General features: G+C 34.6%; 1 protein-coding gene and 1 long non-coding RNA gene across 4 annotated transcripts in view; one reads left to right on the plus strand and one right to left on the minus strand.

Annotated features, from left to right (window-relative positions):
- The window catches only part of LOC127495652 (uncharacterized), a 29,334-nt gene extending 25,760 nt beyond the window's left edge, over positions 1–3,574 (plus strand). For all 3 annotated transcript variants that reach the window (XR_007925154.1, XR_007925153.1, XR_007925155.1), the window contains 2 exons: positions 3,151–3,305; positions 3,385–3,574. This is a non-coding gene — a long non-coding RNA (uncharacterized LOC127495652). The remainder of the gene's footprint in view (positions 1–3,150; positions 3,306–3,384) is intronic.
- phkg1a (phosphorylase kinase, gamma 1a (muscle)) lies at positions 802–14,489 on the minus strand. The gene is made up of 10 exons (XM_051862573.1): positions 14,318–14,489; positions 13,591–13,687; positions 10,521–10,699; positions 8,744–8,798; positions 8,493–8,558; positions 7,532–7,695; positions 3,682–3,772; positions 3,402–3,555; positions 3,158–3,283; positions 802–1,361 (listed from the first exon to the last, which is right to left on the minus strand). The coding sequence occupies exons 2-10, from the start codon at positions 13,671–13,673 to the stop codon at positions 1,095–1,097; spliced, it is 1,185 nt and encodes a 394-aa protein (XP_051718533.1). The 5' UTR covers positions 13,674–13,687; positions 14,318–14,489; the 3' UTR covers positions 802–1,094.
- Positions 14,490–15,394: the final 905 nt, after the last annotated feature.

A 15,394-nucleotide genomic window follows, 5' to 3' on the forward strand; every position in this document is an offset into this window, starting at 1 on the left:
TTTTGAAAAAGCACATTTAATTATGAAAAAAATAGATATCTAAACAGTAATCTTGTGTGAAAGAGGATATTGTGAAATATATTAAACAATAAATGTTGTGTTTTAATGGAAGTTTACAAAATAAATAGATTTATTTATAGATTTATTTAATCAATAATTAAATTAATTACTTATTTATTTCAGAATAAACTGGTACATTTAATTGTTGTTTTATTAAATTCATTATTTATTTAATTATTTCATTTTGAGTAATTTGGTCCTCCATATGGATGAAGGCCAGTATTGCTGATACCAATAGTGCTACTGATATCTCTAATAAATGTATTTTTTCCTCAATGTTAGCCATTAATTATAATAGCCATTACAGTATAATTGAAATCCATTATTTGTAACATTTATAGGCTTTAATAATGTATAACAACTTTTAATTTTAGTGAACATAAATCTTCACATAAACTATAAATTGAATATAGATTAATCCTTATTCAAGTTACAATGGTTAATCAGTGAAGAGCAGTGACTAACGGTGACTATGCAACTCTCTCCTTTTGTGTTCCACAAAATAAAGACAAATGAGTGAGTAGATGATTTATAAAGAAATCTTACCCTTGAAAATAGAGGACAGAGGAATATAGCAGATTAATTGGTTTTCTGTTGCAATTCAAATTTAAGTTCTTTGCTCTTGTAATATCAGGGATGCAAATTCATTAGGGGTGAAAAAAGTAACAAAGATGTAACCCACAATTTAAATTTTCTCACCCCACATTATACACAACACCATAAAACGAGTTTGGATCCACATTTAATTTCATATATTTTGTTTGTTTTAATATTTCAAATAATTTATAATACAGAATAAATAAATATGACCTGAATTAGCATGAGATCTTCAGGTATCCAGGTTGATACCTGGATTTCAATAACATTTAAATGTTGCAGGCCAATTATGCAACTCTTCAGGGCAAAATGAATGAAATGAAAGCGCATAGTTATAAGTTTTGAAACATCTCACAATGTCATGCAGTATGAGGTACTGATGTCATAATACAATACATATTTTCCTATATAGTTTTCAGTAGAGTGCTTTACATTTATTACATCATTCTTAGAGCTGAATCATCTGTTTCCGCTGCTAGAGAAAGCAAGATAGCTTTTGGACTATTCTCAAACAGGGCAGCTCTGTTCTGTGTCTGCCCCTTCTTTACCCAGTGTCCGTAAATCTTGAACGCACAGGCATCGATGAGCTTGCGAATAGGTTTTACTGCATAGGGGTCACTCTTGATCACTTCTTTGGTAACTGGCTTGGCACGTCGATAATTGCAGTAAATGCGCATCGTTGCCAGAACTGTCATGCAGATTACCTGAAAAACACAAGTGACTGAAATTAACCTGCATGGATTTCCAAGGGGATTGTTTGCCTTCTTAAGGGCAAACCATATTTTGTCAAATTCTTACATTTAATCAATCAATTAGAAAATTAAGACAGCTGTTACCAATCAAATGAAATCAGTATCAACAAAATCCATCTTTGCACTGCAGAGGCATGTATTTACACAGACAAATGCATAAGTAATGTTATGAGATTAATGATTTATGAATATAGAAACATGAAATGATTGGGGGAAAACAAAATTATAGTCTACTTTTAAAAACTAAAACCACCATTAGGGAGTTATTGAATTATTCAATCAGCCATTTTGTTCATAATGGCTGATTCATTCAGGAATGATCCAAGTGACTATGGCTGCATCCTTAATTGCATACTATCCTATATAGTAGGCAAAAACAGTATGTGACAAAAAAAGCATGTCCAAATTCACAGTACTCATAAAAGAGTAGGCAAAAAGTCCCAGGAATGCCTACTACTTCTGACGAGATTCTGAAGTGTGCATATGATTGACACTTTACTATTCCATGAGGCCACGGGAGAGGATTTGTGAATGGCAGCGAAGTGATGCAACTGACGCCGCAGATCACATGATAATGACAACATGGCAAATGTTGTTCATACTATACAGAACATACTTTTTAGTGCTCGCAAAGTAATTCCTTATTCAAAATAAGTCAAGAGACTTTTGAGAGAGTTTGCGATTTCGGACGCAGCCTGTCTTTATCAGTGAGTGCATTTACATGCACCCTCATAATGAAATTATAATTTTAGCAATATTGGGATTAAACTTTACCTCATGTAAACGCAATACTTTGATTAAACGAATGTGATTAAGGTCATAATCGTAGTAACCGTAATCACATTATGGGTGGTGTATGCCGTTTTTAAACACAATAAACATGCATGCAAACACCTTAATCGCATTATTACCACTCTGACCAAAGTGCCCATGTGCTCAGACGTACACGGATGCCGTGTGTTGTTCACACAACTTTGTGAATGAACTCCGCAACATTATTCTGAAGTTTTTTCTCCTCCAATATGTAAACTCTGTCAGCACAACTCCCTGTGCAGTCTCTGCTCTGGATCTTCATCCGAACGGTGCAAAGAACGCAACGGCAGCGTAGGCAATAACCATACTTATTAGCAAATAATCAGAGTAATAAAAACTGCATGTGAACTGGAGTGAAGTGTTCTGCTCATGTCATGTAAACATCTTACTGTGATTAAGACCTTACTCTGATTATGAGAAATAATTGCATTATTGGTGTACATATAAACCAAGTCATTGGGTCACTGAATTGTTCACTCAACCGATTTGTTCAGAAACGCAGCGATTTGTTCATTCATTAATGAAACACCACTGCATGTTGCTCGGACATGAACAACAGTTCTCCTCTGGTTTGTTTATAACTATTTTCAGTGGTGAAACAGAGCAAAAACAGACAATATTGAGTTTAAATGTAATTCACTAAACGTTAACTTCTTGTTTATTGAACTGTTGTATAAAATCAATATTATATTTGCAATTGTTCTGATATTCGAGAAAAATTATGTGAGATATACCATATGTTATAAATAGCTTTAGTCAACCCTGATATATTTATTTATATATATATAATTTATTATATTTTAATTCATCATTCATTATTGTCATTTTTTTGTTTTACTAATGTGACTGTCGAATAATAATGTGAAGTGTTTTCCTACAAATATGCAAGATAAGTCAACAATTAGAATAATTAAATCAATTATTACAGAGCCCACCTTGAACTTCCTGTACGGACTGAAATGTCGCACCTCTGCGACCACATACTGCTGGAAGAAAGGGTGGTTTAAGGCATCTGTGGCAGTGTAACGTGTCTCGGGATTCACCACCAACAACCTGGAGATCTGAAAGTTTAAACAGCCACAGGTTAGTAGATCTGTTGTAGGCTTGTATTCGTTGGCTGGTAAGCTAAACAAGTGCGTTCCACTATTTTGAATATTCCCAGGTCTGCACCAGACGCACCAGGTCTTTGACAGTGTCTGAACGGTCGTCCCACTCCGGAGAGGTGAACTCGTAACTTCCTGCTAGGATCATGCGCAGCATTAGCATCTGCTTCCTGTGCCAGAAGGGAGGGGAACCTGCAAGAAGGGTGTACATGATCACCCCTGCACTCCAGCTGAAAAAGACAAGAAACGGTGTGTGATTTTTCTCGATTCAGTCCAACCTAAAAGTATAATGTAAATTGGTTTTATTACCTTGTCATTGGCCATGCTGTGAAAAGCATATATGAAGGTCTACTCACAGATCAACGGCGGTCCCATAACCTTGGTGGTGAGGATCCATAGAGCACTCGATAATCTCTGGGGCTAGATATCCTGGCGTTCCACATACCTCTATGAGTGACGACACAAGATCAAAGGAAGCTCTAATGAAACACGTGTGTGCCTGTTATCTAATACTGCATGCATTATGTATGTACAGTTTTCGGTTTAACATCATGTTAGGTTCTTATTTCACCCAAAAATAAAATAAAATAGAATAAGAAGTTTTATTTTATTCTCATTAGTGTAATAGATTAATGAAAAAACACACACAATGCTTTTTTTTTTTTTTTTAATCAGAATAAATGCAGGTAGTAAAAATATAAAGAATTTCAAAATGTATAAAAAATTATTTAAATAATAAATTTTATATTATTATAATTTAATCTAATGACAAATAATAAATAAATTATTACTTTATATATTTTTAGATATTTTATGACAGGATTTTATATATATATATTAGAATATACAGTGCATGCATAATTATTATGCAAGTTGATTTTCTAATCATATTTTTTTTCCAAGAACATTTTACCAATTCCAAACCTCATCAATCTTAATAACTACTATTAACTATATATTTAATCATTTATTAGTGATATAGAATTGTTCATGAAGGCTGGAAGTGAAAAAAAACTTATGCACATATTCAGGTGTGCATAATTATTAAGCAGGTTTTCTTTTACAGGCAAAATGAGCCAAAAAAAAAAAAAGAGATTTAACTTTCCTATTGAGAATGGGCTACAAATTTCGATCTAAAGTATCCAGATAGAAATTTCTTGCCCATTCTCAATGGGAAAGTGCCCAAGCAACATCGCTTGGCAACACTGCTCAAAAAGTTGCCCTGTGTATCATCACCTTTAGTCATGTATGAAACACACATTTATGTAATTGATGGGTCATTCTTATAGCAGAGGCAACTACTCTGTTCCTGGTTAAAGGTCAGAGGCCACACCAAATAGCAAACAGCTCCTCCAGTTCCACTAACATGTTAAACTCTCATATAAGGATAGTATGAAACCCGAATCCAAGAGCTGCACAAACCTGACAACTACTGACCAGAAAATGCAGTGGCGTCTCTCTCTCTCTCTCTCTGTCTCTCTATAGACAAATGGGCAGCTAGCCAAAGGGGGCAAATCTGACGTTTCATCACATATAGATCATGATATGATATTTGCAGATGCCTCAAAACATGCCCTGACATGATTACTGTTCAATTAAATTCATGTGGCTGTGATCAGTGTTGGGTGTAATTCATTACTAAGTAATTAATTACTGTAATTTAATTTCCCTTAAAAAAGTAAAGTAAGGGATTACTCTTAGGGTACATTTATACGACAACGCTGTACTAAAAACAGAAAAGTTTTTTCTTTGTACAGATGACAACTTTATCAAAACTATCCCCATTCACACAGATCCATGCAAACGACTAAAATCACGGTATTTCACCTGCCAGACAAGTAGTTGGTGATGTCACTTTGTAAAGAAAGATTATCGGTAACACTTTCTATGAAGACCATGCTTATAATGAATTATAGCTCCATTTATACTTATTTATAAGCAAGTATTACTATTCTATAAACATATTTATAAAGACTTATTAAGACCTATACCACATTATAAGAACAGTTATAGTTACATTTATATTATTTTTATATACTTATAAGTCATGCATTTTCCCTTTCAATGCATGTTCATAATTCATTATACACTGATTTATAAGTATTAATTAGTCAGTCGTATGGTTCCATGAATGTATTTATAAAGATGCAGCTTGCATTGCTATAATGTTATATTATAGTTACAATGACTTTTTATTCAGATTTATTTGTCAAATTAGTGAATATATTGTTATAAATAGCTGTGTTGTGTTCTTATAAATATTTATTGTGAGTAATAATAGTTACTAATCTTTATAAATGCATCATTGTTGGCTTTAAGTAAAGTGAAAACATAGGATGCAATTTCAAATGTTAAGAAATCACGAATATGTGCTCATTTTACATTTTAAGTTGCTTACTTGTAAATGTAACTAATAAACAACAATTCGGAATGGATCTGAACACCAAAAAATATTTACATTTATATTAATATTTACAATCTCCATAGTTACATTTCAAGGCTTCGGTCACTTTTGACCACAAAGGAGCCAAGTGTGACCCCTAAACAAAGAGGACCAGAGGACAACAGTGGATTTAACATCAAAATTTAACGTCTAATGTTAAAATGCATGTTTTTAATGTAATCTTCTCCCTTTAAATACTTTGGTCAGTTCAAGAATAATTTATGCAATTTTATATTATTTATTTGAAAGAATTAAAAGAGAAGTTTCATGTCTATCCTTGTATTGTTCAACTGGTCGAGGTTGATATGGGATTTAGAAAGTAATTAGTAACAGGTAATGCAGATAGTACTTTTTAGAGAGAGTAATTAGTACACTAATCTAATTACACTGTTGAAGATTTAATTAGTAGCTAGTAATTAATTACGTTTTTTTTATAATAACTTACCGAACACTGCCTGTGATCAATACATTGATGATATGTGCCTATGCTCCACAACCAGATACACTTTTATTAACTTGCAAATCCAACCAAAATATAAACATTTAATTGAGCTCCCTGACATTTGCAAATCCTGTATCCCAATTGGGACATCAACAACAAAAAGTAAACTTTAGTTTTTTCAAATTTTATAGAAAAATGTATCTTTTTATAACAGACAAACAAGTGTTGTTTTTGGCCTCTTTTGAGGTTCTTTGAGACATTGTGTGCAGATGTAGCTAACATGAGTGTGCATCTTAAAAATATAGTTTTTTACATGTTGCATCAATATTATACACAGGGTTCCCGCGGATCCTTAAAAAGTCTTATTTTTACTTATGAGAGGTCTTAAATTTTAGATGACAATTTGACTTAGAGATATCTAAATCATTTACCAAATTAAAACAATCTAATTAGCGTACATATTATTTTTATTTTATTTTCCTTTGTGGATTTGCTTGTTCACGTGACAATTTGCGGCCCTCGTGGCATTTACGACAGCGTATAACGTAGGCTACTGTCTCCTGCACGCAAAAGGAAGAGAAAGCAGAAGAAAATGTTTTTCTTCATTTTGCCAACAAAATTTCAAAATGAAGAACAGCAGAATCCGCATTTTGAACGAATCAGTTTTATTAATGATTCAATGAATCGTTCCTGAAGGAATCAGTCGTTTAAACAAATCGGTTGAATGAATGACTCACTAATTAAGAGTGACTTGCTTTCATATTTAAAGTACATTTTAACTAAAAATTTAAAATTAGAAATAATTTCATATTTAAATATTGAATTAAATTTTATTTTATTTATGTAGACAAACTGTAAATGCTGTGTAAATATATTAATGGCACTTCTCATGCCGCTTCTGTCACCTCTGCATTGCAAAGATGGATTTTGTTGATAATGATTTCATTTGATTAGTAATAACAGCCCTATACTGTGCTATTATTCTAATTGAATTTAAATAAAATGTCATTATTTAGGTAAAAATGCCCCTGGAAATCAATTTAAGATGGCAAATATTGCTTTTGAAATTACTTTAAAAATATCTAGATAATTTTTTTTGTCAATATTGCACACCCCTAATGTATAGTATTAATTTTTAGTATTAATTAATTTTAGTCTTAAAAAGCCTTAAATTTGACTTTAAAAAATGTGCAGCAACCCTGCATACATTATATCGTTAGTCATTTGATGGATGCATAGATTCATATCGACGTGTCATTACATTCCGATACTATCTCTATGTATCATCATCATCATCTAGTTAGAGGAAGAAGTGATTTACCGTGGAGTTTTTGTCCTGGTGTAATCTGCACAGCAAAGCCAAAATCAGTGAGTTTGATGCTCATATTGTCATCCAGAAGGATGTTCTCTGGCTTTAGATCTCTGTGCACAATGTTCTGAGAGTGAAGGAACTGAACCACCTCGAACAGGGAGCGCATGATCTTCCTGCAAAAATGAAAACAGACAAGACAAAAAACAAGACCTTATATATGAGTACAGTGGTTCAATATTAATATTATAAAGCGACGAGAATATTTTTGGTGCGCCAAAAAAAAACAAAATAACGACTTATTTAGTGATGGCCGATTTCAAAATACTGCTTCAGGAAGATTCGGAGCATTATGATTAAGCGTGTCGAATCATGATTCGGATCGCGTGTCAAACCGCCAAACTGCAAATCACGTGACTTAGGCGCTCCGAACTGCGCATTCGACACGCTGATTCATTACGCTCCGAAGCTTCCTGAAGCAATGTTTTGAAATCGGCCATCACTAAATAATTCGTTATTTTTTTTTTTTTTGGCGCACCAAAAATATTCTCGTCACTTTATAATATTAATATTGAACCACTGTACTCACATGAACTGATTTAAATATGTTTTTAGTACCTTTATGGATCTTGAGAGAGGAAATGTCATTGCTCCCTATGTAGGCCTCACGGAGCCATCGGATTTAAACAAAAATATCTCAATTTGTGTTCCGAAGATTAACAAAGGTCTTACGGGTCTGGAACGGCATGAGCGTGAGTAATAAATGACAGAATTTTCATTTTTGGGTGAACTAACCCTTTAAAGTAATGAGATTTGAGGAGGCAATGTGACAAAGTTGTCATAAAAAATAATGTCACAATGCCAAACAATCGTAACGATCATAAATTTGGCCTCGTTTTTTTTTATTTTGTGATGAGATATGACCTGCACATGTTCTTGACAGGTTTCATGTGTCATTATAAATTATACTAACCTTGTCTCTTTTTCACTGAGCGTAACCTTCTCAGTTAGATAATCGAAAAGCTCTCCTTTCTTCATCCTGTGAGAACAATATTTATTATGCATTTTGCTACTTTTCAAATAGCATCATAAATAAGTTAAAGCTGTTTTATTAATTAAAAAATTGTGTAGTGTTTGAACTTTTATCATGTGTATATATATATAATTTTATATAGCATAATATATATATATACTGTATATAAAAAGTATGAAATCAATACTTACAAGTCAAACACCAAGAAGAAGAAAGCTTTAGTTTCAAAGGAATCCTTCAACTGAACTGGAGAAGCGAGAAACAATGTGTTCAAATCATACGAGACTCTCTACAGATACAGTGGTGGTCATAATTATTGGCACCCTTGGTAAATATGATCAAAGATGACTATAAAAATAAATCTGCATTGTTTATGCTTTTGATCTTTAATTCATAAAATTAGCAAAAATCTAACCTTTCATTGAAGGAAAAGAATTAAAGGTGGGGGGAAAATCACATTATGAAATAAATGTTTTTCTCCAAAACACGTTGGCCACAATTATTGGCACCCTAGAATTTTAGAGTAAAATATCTCTGAAGTATATTCCCATTCATATTTACATTTTTTTAGCACACCAGGGTGATCATGAACATAAAATTGTCCAGCCATGACTTCCTGTTCCACAGGAGTATAAACATGAGGAAACAGAAAGGCCAAATTCCCTTAATCATTCATCACAATGAGAAAAACCAAAGAATATAGTTCTGATGTGCAGCAAAAGATTGTTGAGCTTCACAAAATAGAAATTGGCTGTAAGAAAATAGCTAAAGCATTGAAAATATCCATTTCCACCATTAGGGCAATAATTAAGAAGTTCCAATCAACTAAAGATGTTACAAATCTGCCTGGAAGAGGACGTGTGTCTAAATTGTCCTAATGTGCGGTGAGGAGGAGAGTTTGAGTGGCCAAAGACTCTCCAAGGATCACAGCTGGAGAATTGCAGAGATTAGTTGAGTCTTGAGTCTCAGAAAGCCTAAAAAAAATGATCAAACAGCACCTACGTCCCCACAAGTTGTTCAGGAGGGTTTCAAGAAAAATCCTCTGCGCTCATCCAGAAACAATCTCCAGCATATTCAGTTGTTAGACACGACTGGAACTTCAAACGGGACCGGCTTCTATGGTCAGATGAAACTAAAAAAAGAGCTTTTTGGCAGCAAACCCACCAGATGGGTTTGGTGCACACAGGGATAAAAAGTACCCCATGCCCACAGTTAAATATAGTGCTGGATCTTTATTGTTGAGGGCCTATTTTTCTGCTGGAGGTCCTAGACATCTTGTTCAGATACATGGTGTCATGGATTCTATCAAATACCAACAGATAAAAAATCAAAACCTGACCGCTTCTGCTAGAAATCCAATAATGGCCCGTGGTTGGATCTTCCATCAGGACAATGATCCAAAACAAACATCAAAATCAACACAGAAATGTGTCACTGAGCACAAAATTAAGCTTCTGCCATGGCCGTCCCAGTCCCCTGACCTGAACCCTAAAGAAAATGAGTGGAGTGAACTGAAGAGCCAACATGGAGCTGGGAATCTGAAGGATCTGTAGAGATTCTGTATGAAGGAATGGTCTCTGATCTCTTGTCAGGTGTTCTACAAACTCATCAGGCATTATAGAAGAAGAATCAGAGCTGTTATCTTGGCAAAAGGAGGTTGCAAAAAGTATTGAATAAAAGGGTGCCAATAATTGTGGCCAACGTGTTTTGGAGAAAAACGTTTATTTCATAAGTGATTTTCCCCCCACTTTCAATTCTTTTCCTTCAATGAAAGGTTAGATTTTTGCTAATTTTATGAATTAATGATCAAAAGGATAAACAATGCAGATTTATTTTTATAGTCATCTTTGATCATATTTACCAAGGGTGTCAATAATTACGACCACCACTGTATAAATACACTTGATCTCAACAAGATGCTGGTGATCTCTTTAAAGCTGCGACTATTCCATCACCCCGGACACTTACTGATGTTTTCTTGCCCGCACACCTTCTTGAGGATGTCAATCTCCTTTGTTGTGGCATTTCTGATCTCCTCGATCTCCTCAGGACTCATCTTATCTGATGGTGTGATGTCAATGATTTTGACAGCATATTCCTGAGTGGTGCGCTTATGGATGCAGCGTCGAACCACACTGCTTACCCCTCTGCAACACAAACACAATCAAATATGAGAAATACTACAGACTTCAAAAGAAAATTCTACATTGTAGAGTATATAACACATTGTCCAATAAAGTGCCATGAAAAATCAATTGTACACAATCTTTGCTGAAAACCTGTTGTACATGATCTACTACATGCCTTCTGTCATCTGACTGATAGTTTATCGTTTGTTAGCAAGTAAAAGGCCTTTTAGTATAATTGTAAAAACGTCCATCTTCAGATCGTGGTTCATGTTTCTTTTTGCTGTGAAATATTAATGGAAATAAAGTGACGTTTGTATTATTGGTAATATTTCAAGATATACACCGATCAGGCATAACATAATGAGCACTGACAGGTGAAGTGAATAACACTGATTATCTCTTCATCACGGCACCTGTTAGTGGGTGGGATATATTAGGCAGCAAGTGAACATTTTGTCCTCAAAGTTGATCTGTTAGAAGCAGGAAAAATGGGCAAGCGTAAGGATTTGAGCGAGTTTGACAAGGACCAAATTGTGATGGCTAGACGACTGGGTCAGAGCATCTCCAAAACTGCAGCTCTTGTGGGGTGTTCCCGGTCTGCAGTGGTCAGTATCTATCAAAAGTGGTCCAAGGAAGGAACAGGGGTGAACCGGCGACAGGGTCATGGGCGGCCAAGGCTAAATGGTGCACGTGGGAAGCGAAGGCTGGCCCGTGTATTCCGATCCAACAGACGAGCTACTGTAGCTCAAATTGCTCAAGAAGTTAATGCTGTTTACATGTCTTTAATTCAAGAAGTGTTAGATATCTTAATGTCATTTTATATTCTTGTTCTTAAGAAACTTTTTAATCTTCATTTTTTTAAGGCCCTATATGGTTCAATCTCACAGATATTGGGATGTCAATGTGGTAACGTGTAGTTATGATACTGCGTATTTGAACCCTTGGTAGCTTCAGAAGCTGTTAAAAATCTTCTTCCAAATATCCCTAAAACTGATTGAAATATAGATTCTATAAATACACTTTTGAGAGCAAGTTAATGTGCCTCAACTTAACCTGAACCATTTTCAGTGGATTTTTGGTATTTGGAGAGTTATGTTTTATGCAGTTCTTTTGATAGAGGTAAACAAGATACATTTCTAGTTTAAACATTATTTGTTCTTCAGACATTCCTCTTTAAATGCAGTAAGTATCAGCTGTGTGCAAAGTTACCCACATTTGGTTTTCGATCACTGAAAATGTGTAAAATTCAACAATTTAAACATGGAGCTGCTTTGAGATCCCCAGATCTATGGGACTGAACTATACAGGGCCTTGAAAATTAAGATTTCAAAAGGAAAGTTTATTAAGAACGAAAATCTAGAAGGATATTAAGATATCTTGAATAATCTTTTAGAGTAACAGGCATGCAAACTTTGGAAAATGAATATTTATGGCACTCAGGCAGGTATGTTCTACACAATTGAGTTGATAGAAAAACACAAGATTCATTTCTAGTTTCAACATTATTTGTTCTTCAGATATTCCTCTTTAAAAGAAAAAAAGTATCAGCTGTATGCAAAGTGACCCACATTTGGTTTTCGACCACTGAAAATGTGTACAATTTACTCTTGGATCCCCATATCTCTGGGATTGAACCATCAAGGGCCTTTAAAATGAAGATACCAAAAGGAAAGTTTGAGAACCAGAATCTAAAAGGATATTAAGATATCTTTAATATTTCTTGAGTTACAGGCATGTAAACTTGAGGAAAAACCACAAGAAGTGCTTTTTGCCATTTTTGAACTGTCATTGTTGGCATATAATGAAACAAAGATTGCTAAAGTCAACAGATTTACTAATTGACCTACCAATCTCTGTGTAAAAATAAAATAATGATGCTCCATCTTTCTAAAGTCATTTTTACACCCCTCTAATTTGACTCCAAATCTCAGGTGAAAATGGTCATTTTGACCCCCCCTCTACAAAATAGTGGATTACTCAGTAAATATACATCTGTGATGTTTAATATTTTGGCTTTCATCAGTATTTATGTTTGTCTATCTACAGAAAAAATATTAACAAAATTAAAAATTTGAGCTGAGGAAATTTACGAAATTTGGTTGATTTGACACGGAATGACCCTATTGTTTTCTTTTGTTTGTTATTTTTTGTTTTCTTGGTTAATAAGCTCCAGTGATTATTCTAGCTCCCTTGCTTAGTTTCTTTAGTCATATTATCATTAGTAGTTTTATCGTTAGCTATTGTTCTTATCTTTTTTTGTCTTGTATTGTGTATTGTGGGTTTTATGTTGGTTCCTGCCCTGCTTCCTGTATCCTCCCTGGCCGCAGATTCTCTATGCCTGGCAGCTAGACCGGTGCCGCTTCAGTTACGGCTCCATGTTTCACAGCTCTGGTTCCTTGAGCCGCTGCCTGATCTCCAGTATTGTCACTCCATCTGGTGCTGCCTCACCTCTTCAGTTCTCCAGCCTAACATCACCCAGGTCTGATCTCAGCGTCACCCTTACCTACCTCCTCTCCTGTCGTGTGCCCTGTCCTGCTGTTTGTATTGTCTTCATGCCTCACCTTCCTCCTTGTTCCCAGTCTATTGTTGTCAATAAATATCACCCCTTGCTCATTCTGCGTCAGGGTCCTCTCTCTAGTAGATTGCGTGACAGAATCTTCAGTTTTAAAAAACATGCCCAAGATGGTGCGCTACAAATTTCATGTCCCTCTAGTTCTATTGCTGTTCATTAAATTACTGAGATGATTTTCATGTGAATCTAACAATAAGACATAGATATAAAAAAGTAAACAAATCGCATTCTTATTAACATCAAGTGAAAATAATAATGGTTTATTATGTAAATGGGGGTGAATATGACCGGGACATTTTTCCATCTTCACTAAAATATGTGTACAATATGACAGTACCTTCCAAGGATCTCCTTTGGATCATACTTCTGATAGAAGTCCTGCGCTCCAGCCCAGTCAGGGATTTCATCATCTTTGGCCATTATTATAACCTCACCTGTAAGAAAACTGGGTTATTACAAACCTACAGCACACCAACTAGTACATGTTAACATTTGTTAAAGTCAGGATAAATAATAATACAAATAAAACTATAGGTATAGTGATCAGAGAGTAATAACAAGGTACTTTGAAATATACAATTGTAAATGATTACCATATTCCAATACTAGGCTATTGTATTTACATGGTAATACCATGGCACAAAAACAACCTATTACATTACATGGTACTTTTCTGTTCTGCAATAGTGGTTTGTTTTCTGCAGTAATACCATGTTGTTGTTTTTCTACACCATGGCAATACCATTTCTGACAAGTGCCGTGCCATGTAAATACCATGGTATATTTAAGTGTACAGTGGTCACCCGGCTACTTTTAGTACGGTTCAAAAACCGCATGTTTTGTGTCTGCTGCTTTATTTTCCGTGTTACTGTAGTTTTTGACATTCAACCTATTGATTTATAATGAGCTGGTTGGATCTTCGGTCATGAACTCGCGATGTTTACAGTCGCGCCTGCAGCAGCGGCTCCGCATCAATCTGAGCTGCAGCATCATGGACGGCGGCATGACGGAAACCTGCTTAGCGGATTACAAGCACGAATTCACAACGTCTACATTCCCCATACCTGTTAGAGTATTATTCCCTTTGTTTAACAGTGTTCTTCTCCTTCAGCTCGTGCAGGCAGCGGTCAGTCCATGTTCCAGTCTTCCCTAACGAATATCCCGGTAGAGATATGACGGCTCTGCTGCCTTCAACAACACAGCGCCGAAAGGGCAACTGTGAATGTCAAGATCCAAAAATAAAAGCCGTATTAAAGACAGGACAGTCCCATATCGCATTACCACTTATGGGTATACACTCCATATTAATAAGAAACCAGTTCACAGTTCATCATTTCTGTATCAATTAATTAGAATGTAATGCGTAAAAGAGAAATAATCCATTTATTTCTGATTTTTTTTTTTTTTTTTTTTTTTATTATTTACTACCATATATATAAGATGATTTGATATATATTACACATATTATTGAAGCTGAGGAGATGAATTTAGCATCTGGTAAATGCATACATTTCTGGATATTTAAATTAAGCATATGGTTATGCTATAGCCTACATTTGAATGGATATTGTGAATTAACGTGCATTACGTAATCAGATTACTTTTTGATCTAACGACTAAAGTAACGCATTTATAAATGTACACAGTGTTACTTGCACATTACTTTACAGTTTAATCTATATGCTTAAACATATTTTAACCCTTTCATGCATGAATTATAATAACGTATTAAATATAATACAGTAATAACACGGCAATATTGTGTGTATTTAACAAACCAATCAATAATATTATATAAAATCATGTGAAAACTATGAAATATATACAAAAAATATAAATGTGAAATATTGCAAACACAATTAAACTTCATACAAGTTCGGGTATCTTTGATGGAATCACATCCTTCATGTTCTGATATCAGAGATCTCTACAACCTGTCAAGGTAAAACTGTGGAAACCCAATTCAGATGCTCCTCCAGTGTACCAGAGTGTCCATTTACCCTTATTATAGCTGATCATTCTGATTATGTTCAAGATGGACACATTTCTAACAGCTCTCTTCTGAGAAAACCTAACGATCAGGTGTTTTCAATCTCCTCTGAAATGAGCAGTGTTGGGGGTAATGCATTACAAGTAACATA

Source organism: Ctenopharyngodon idella, chromosome 15 (genome assembly GCF_019924925.1).
Source record: "Ctenopharyngodon idella isolate HZGC_01 chromosome 15, HZGC01, whole genome shotgun sequence".
Taxonomy (NCBI): Eukaryota; Metazoa; Chordata; class Actinopteri; order Cypriniformes; family Xenocyprididae; genus Ctenopharyngodon; species Ctenopharyngodon idella.

Excerpts from the sequence above, each read along its gene's own strand:
- phkg1a (XM_051862573.1), bottom strand. The coding sequence starts at position 13,673 with ATGGCCAAAGATGATGAAATCCCTGACTGGGCTGGAGCGCAGGACTTC. Across the intron at positions 8,799-10,520 it reads GTGCGGGCAAGAAAACATCA|TTCAGTTGAAGGATTCCTTT; the intron begins GTAAGTGTCCGG and ends TCGCTTCTCCAG. Across the intron at positions 7,696-8,492 it reads CTCAGTGAAAAAGAGACAAG|GAAGATCATGCGCTCCCTGT; the intron begins GTTAGTATAATT and ends TCATTTTTGCAG.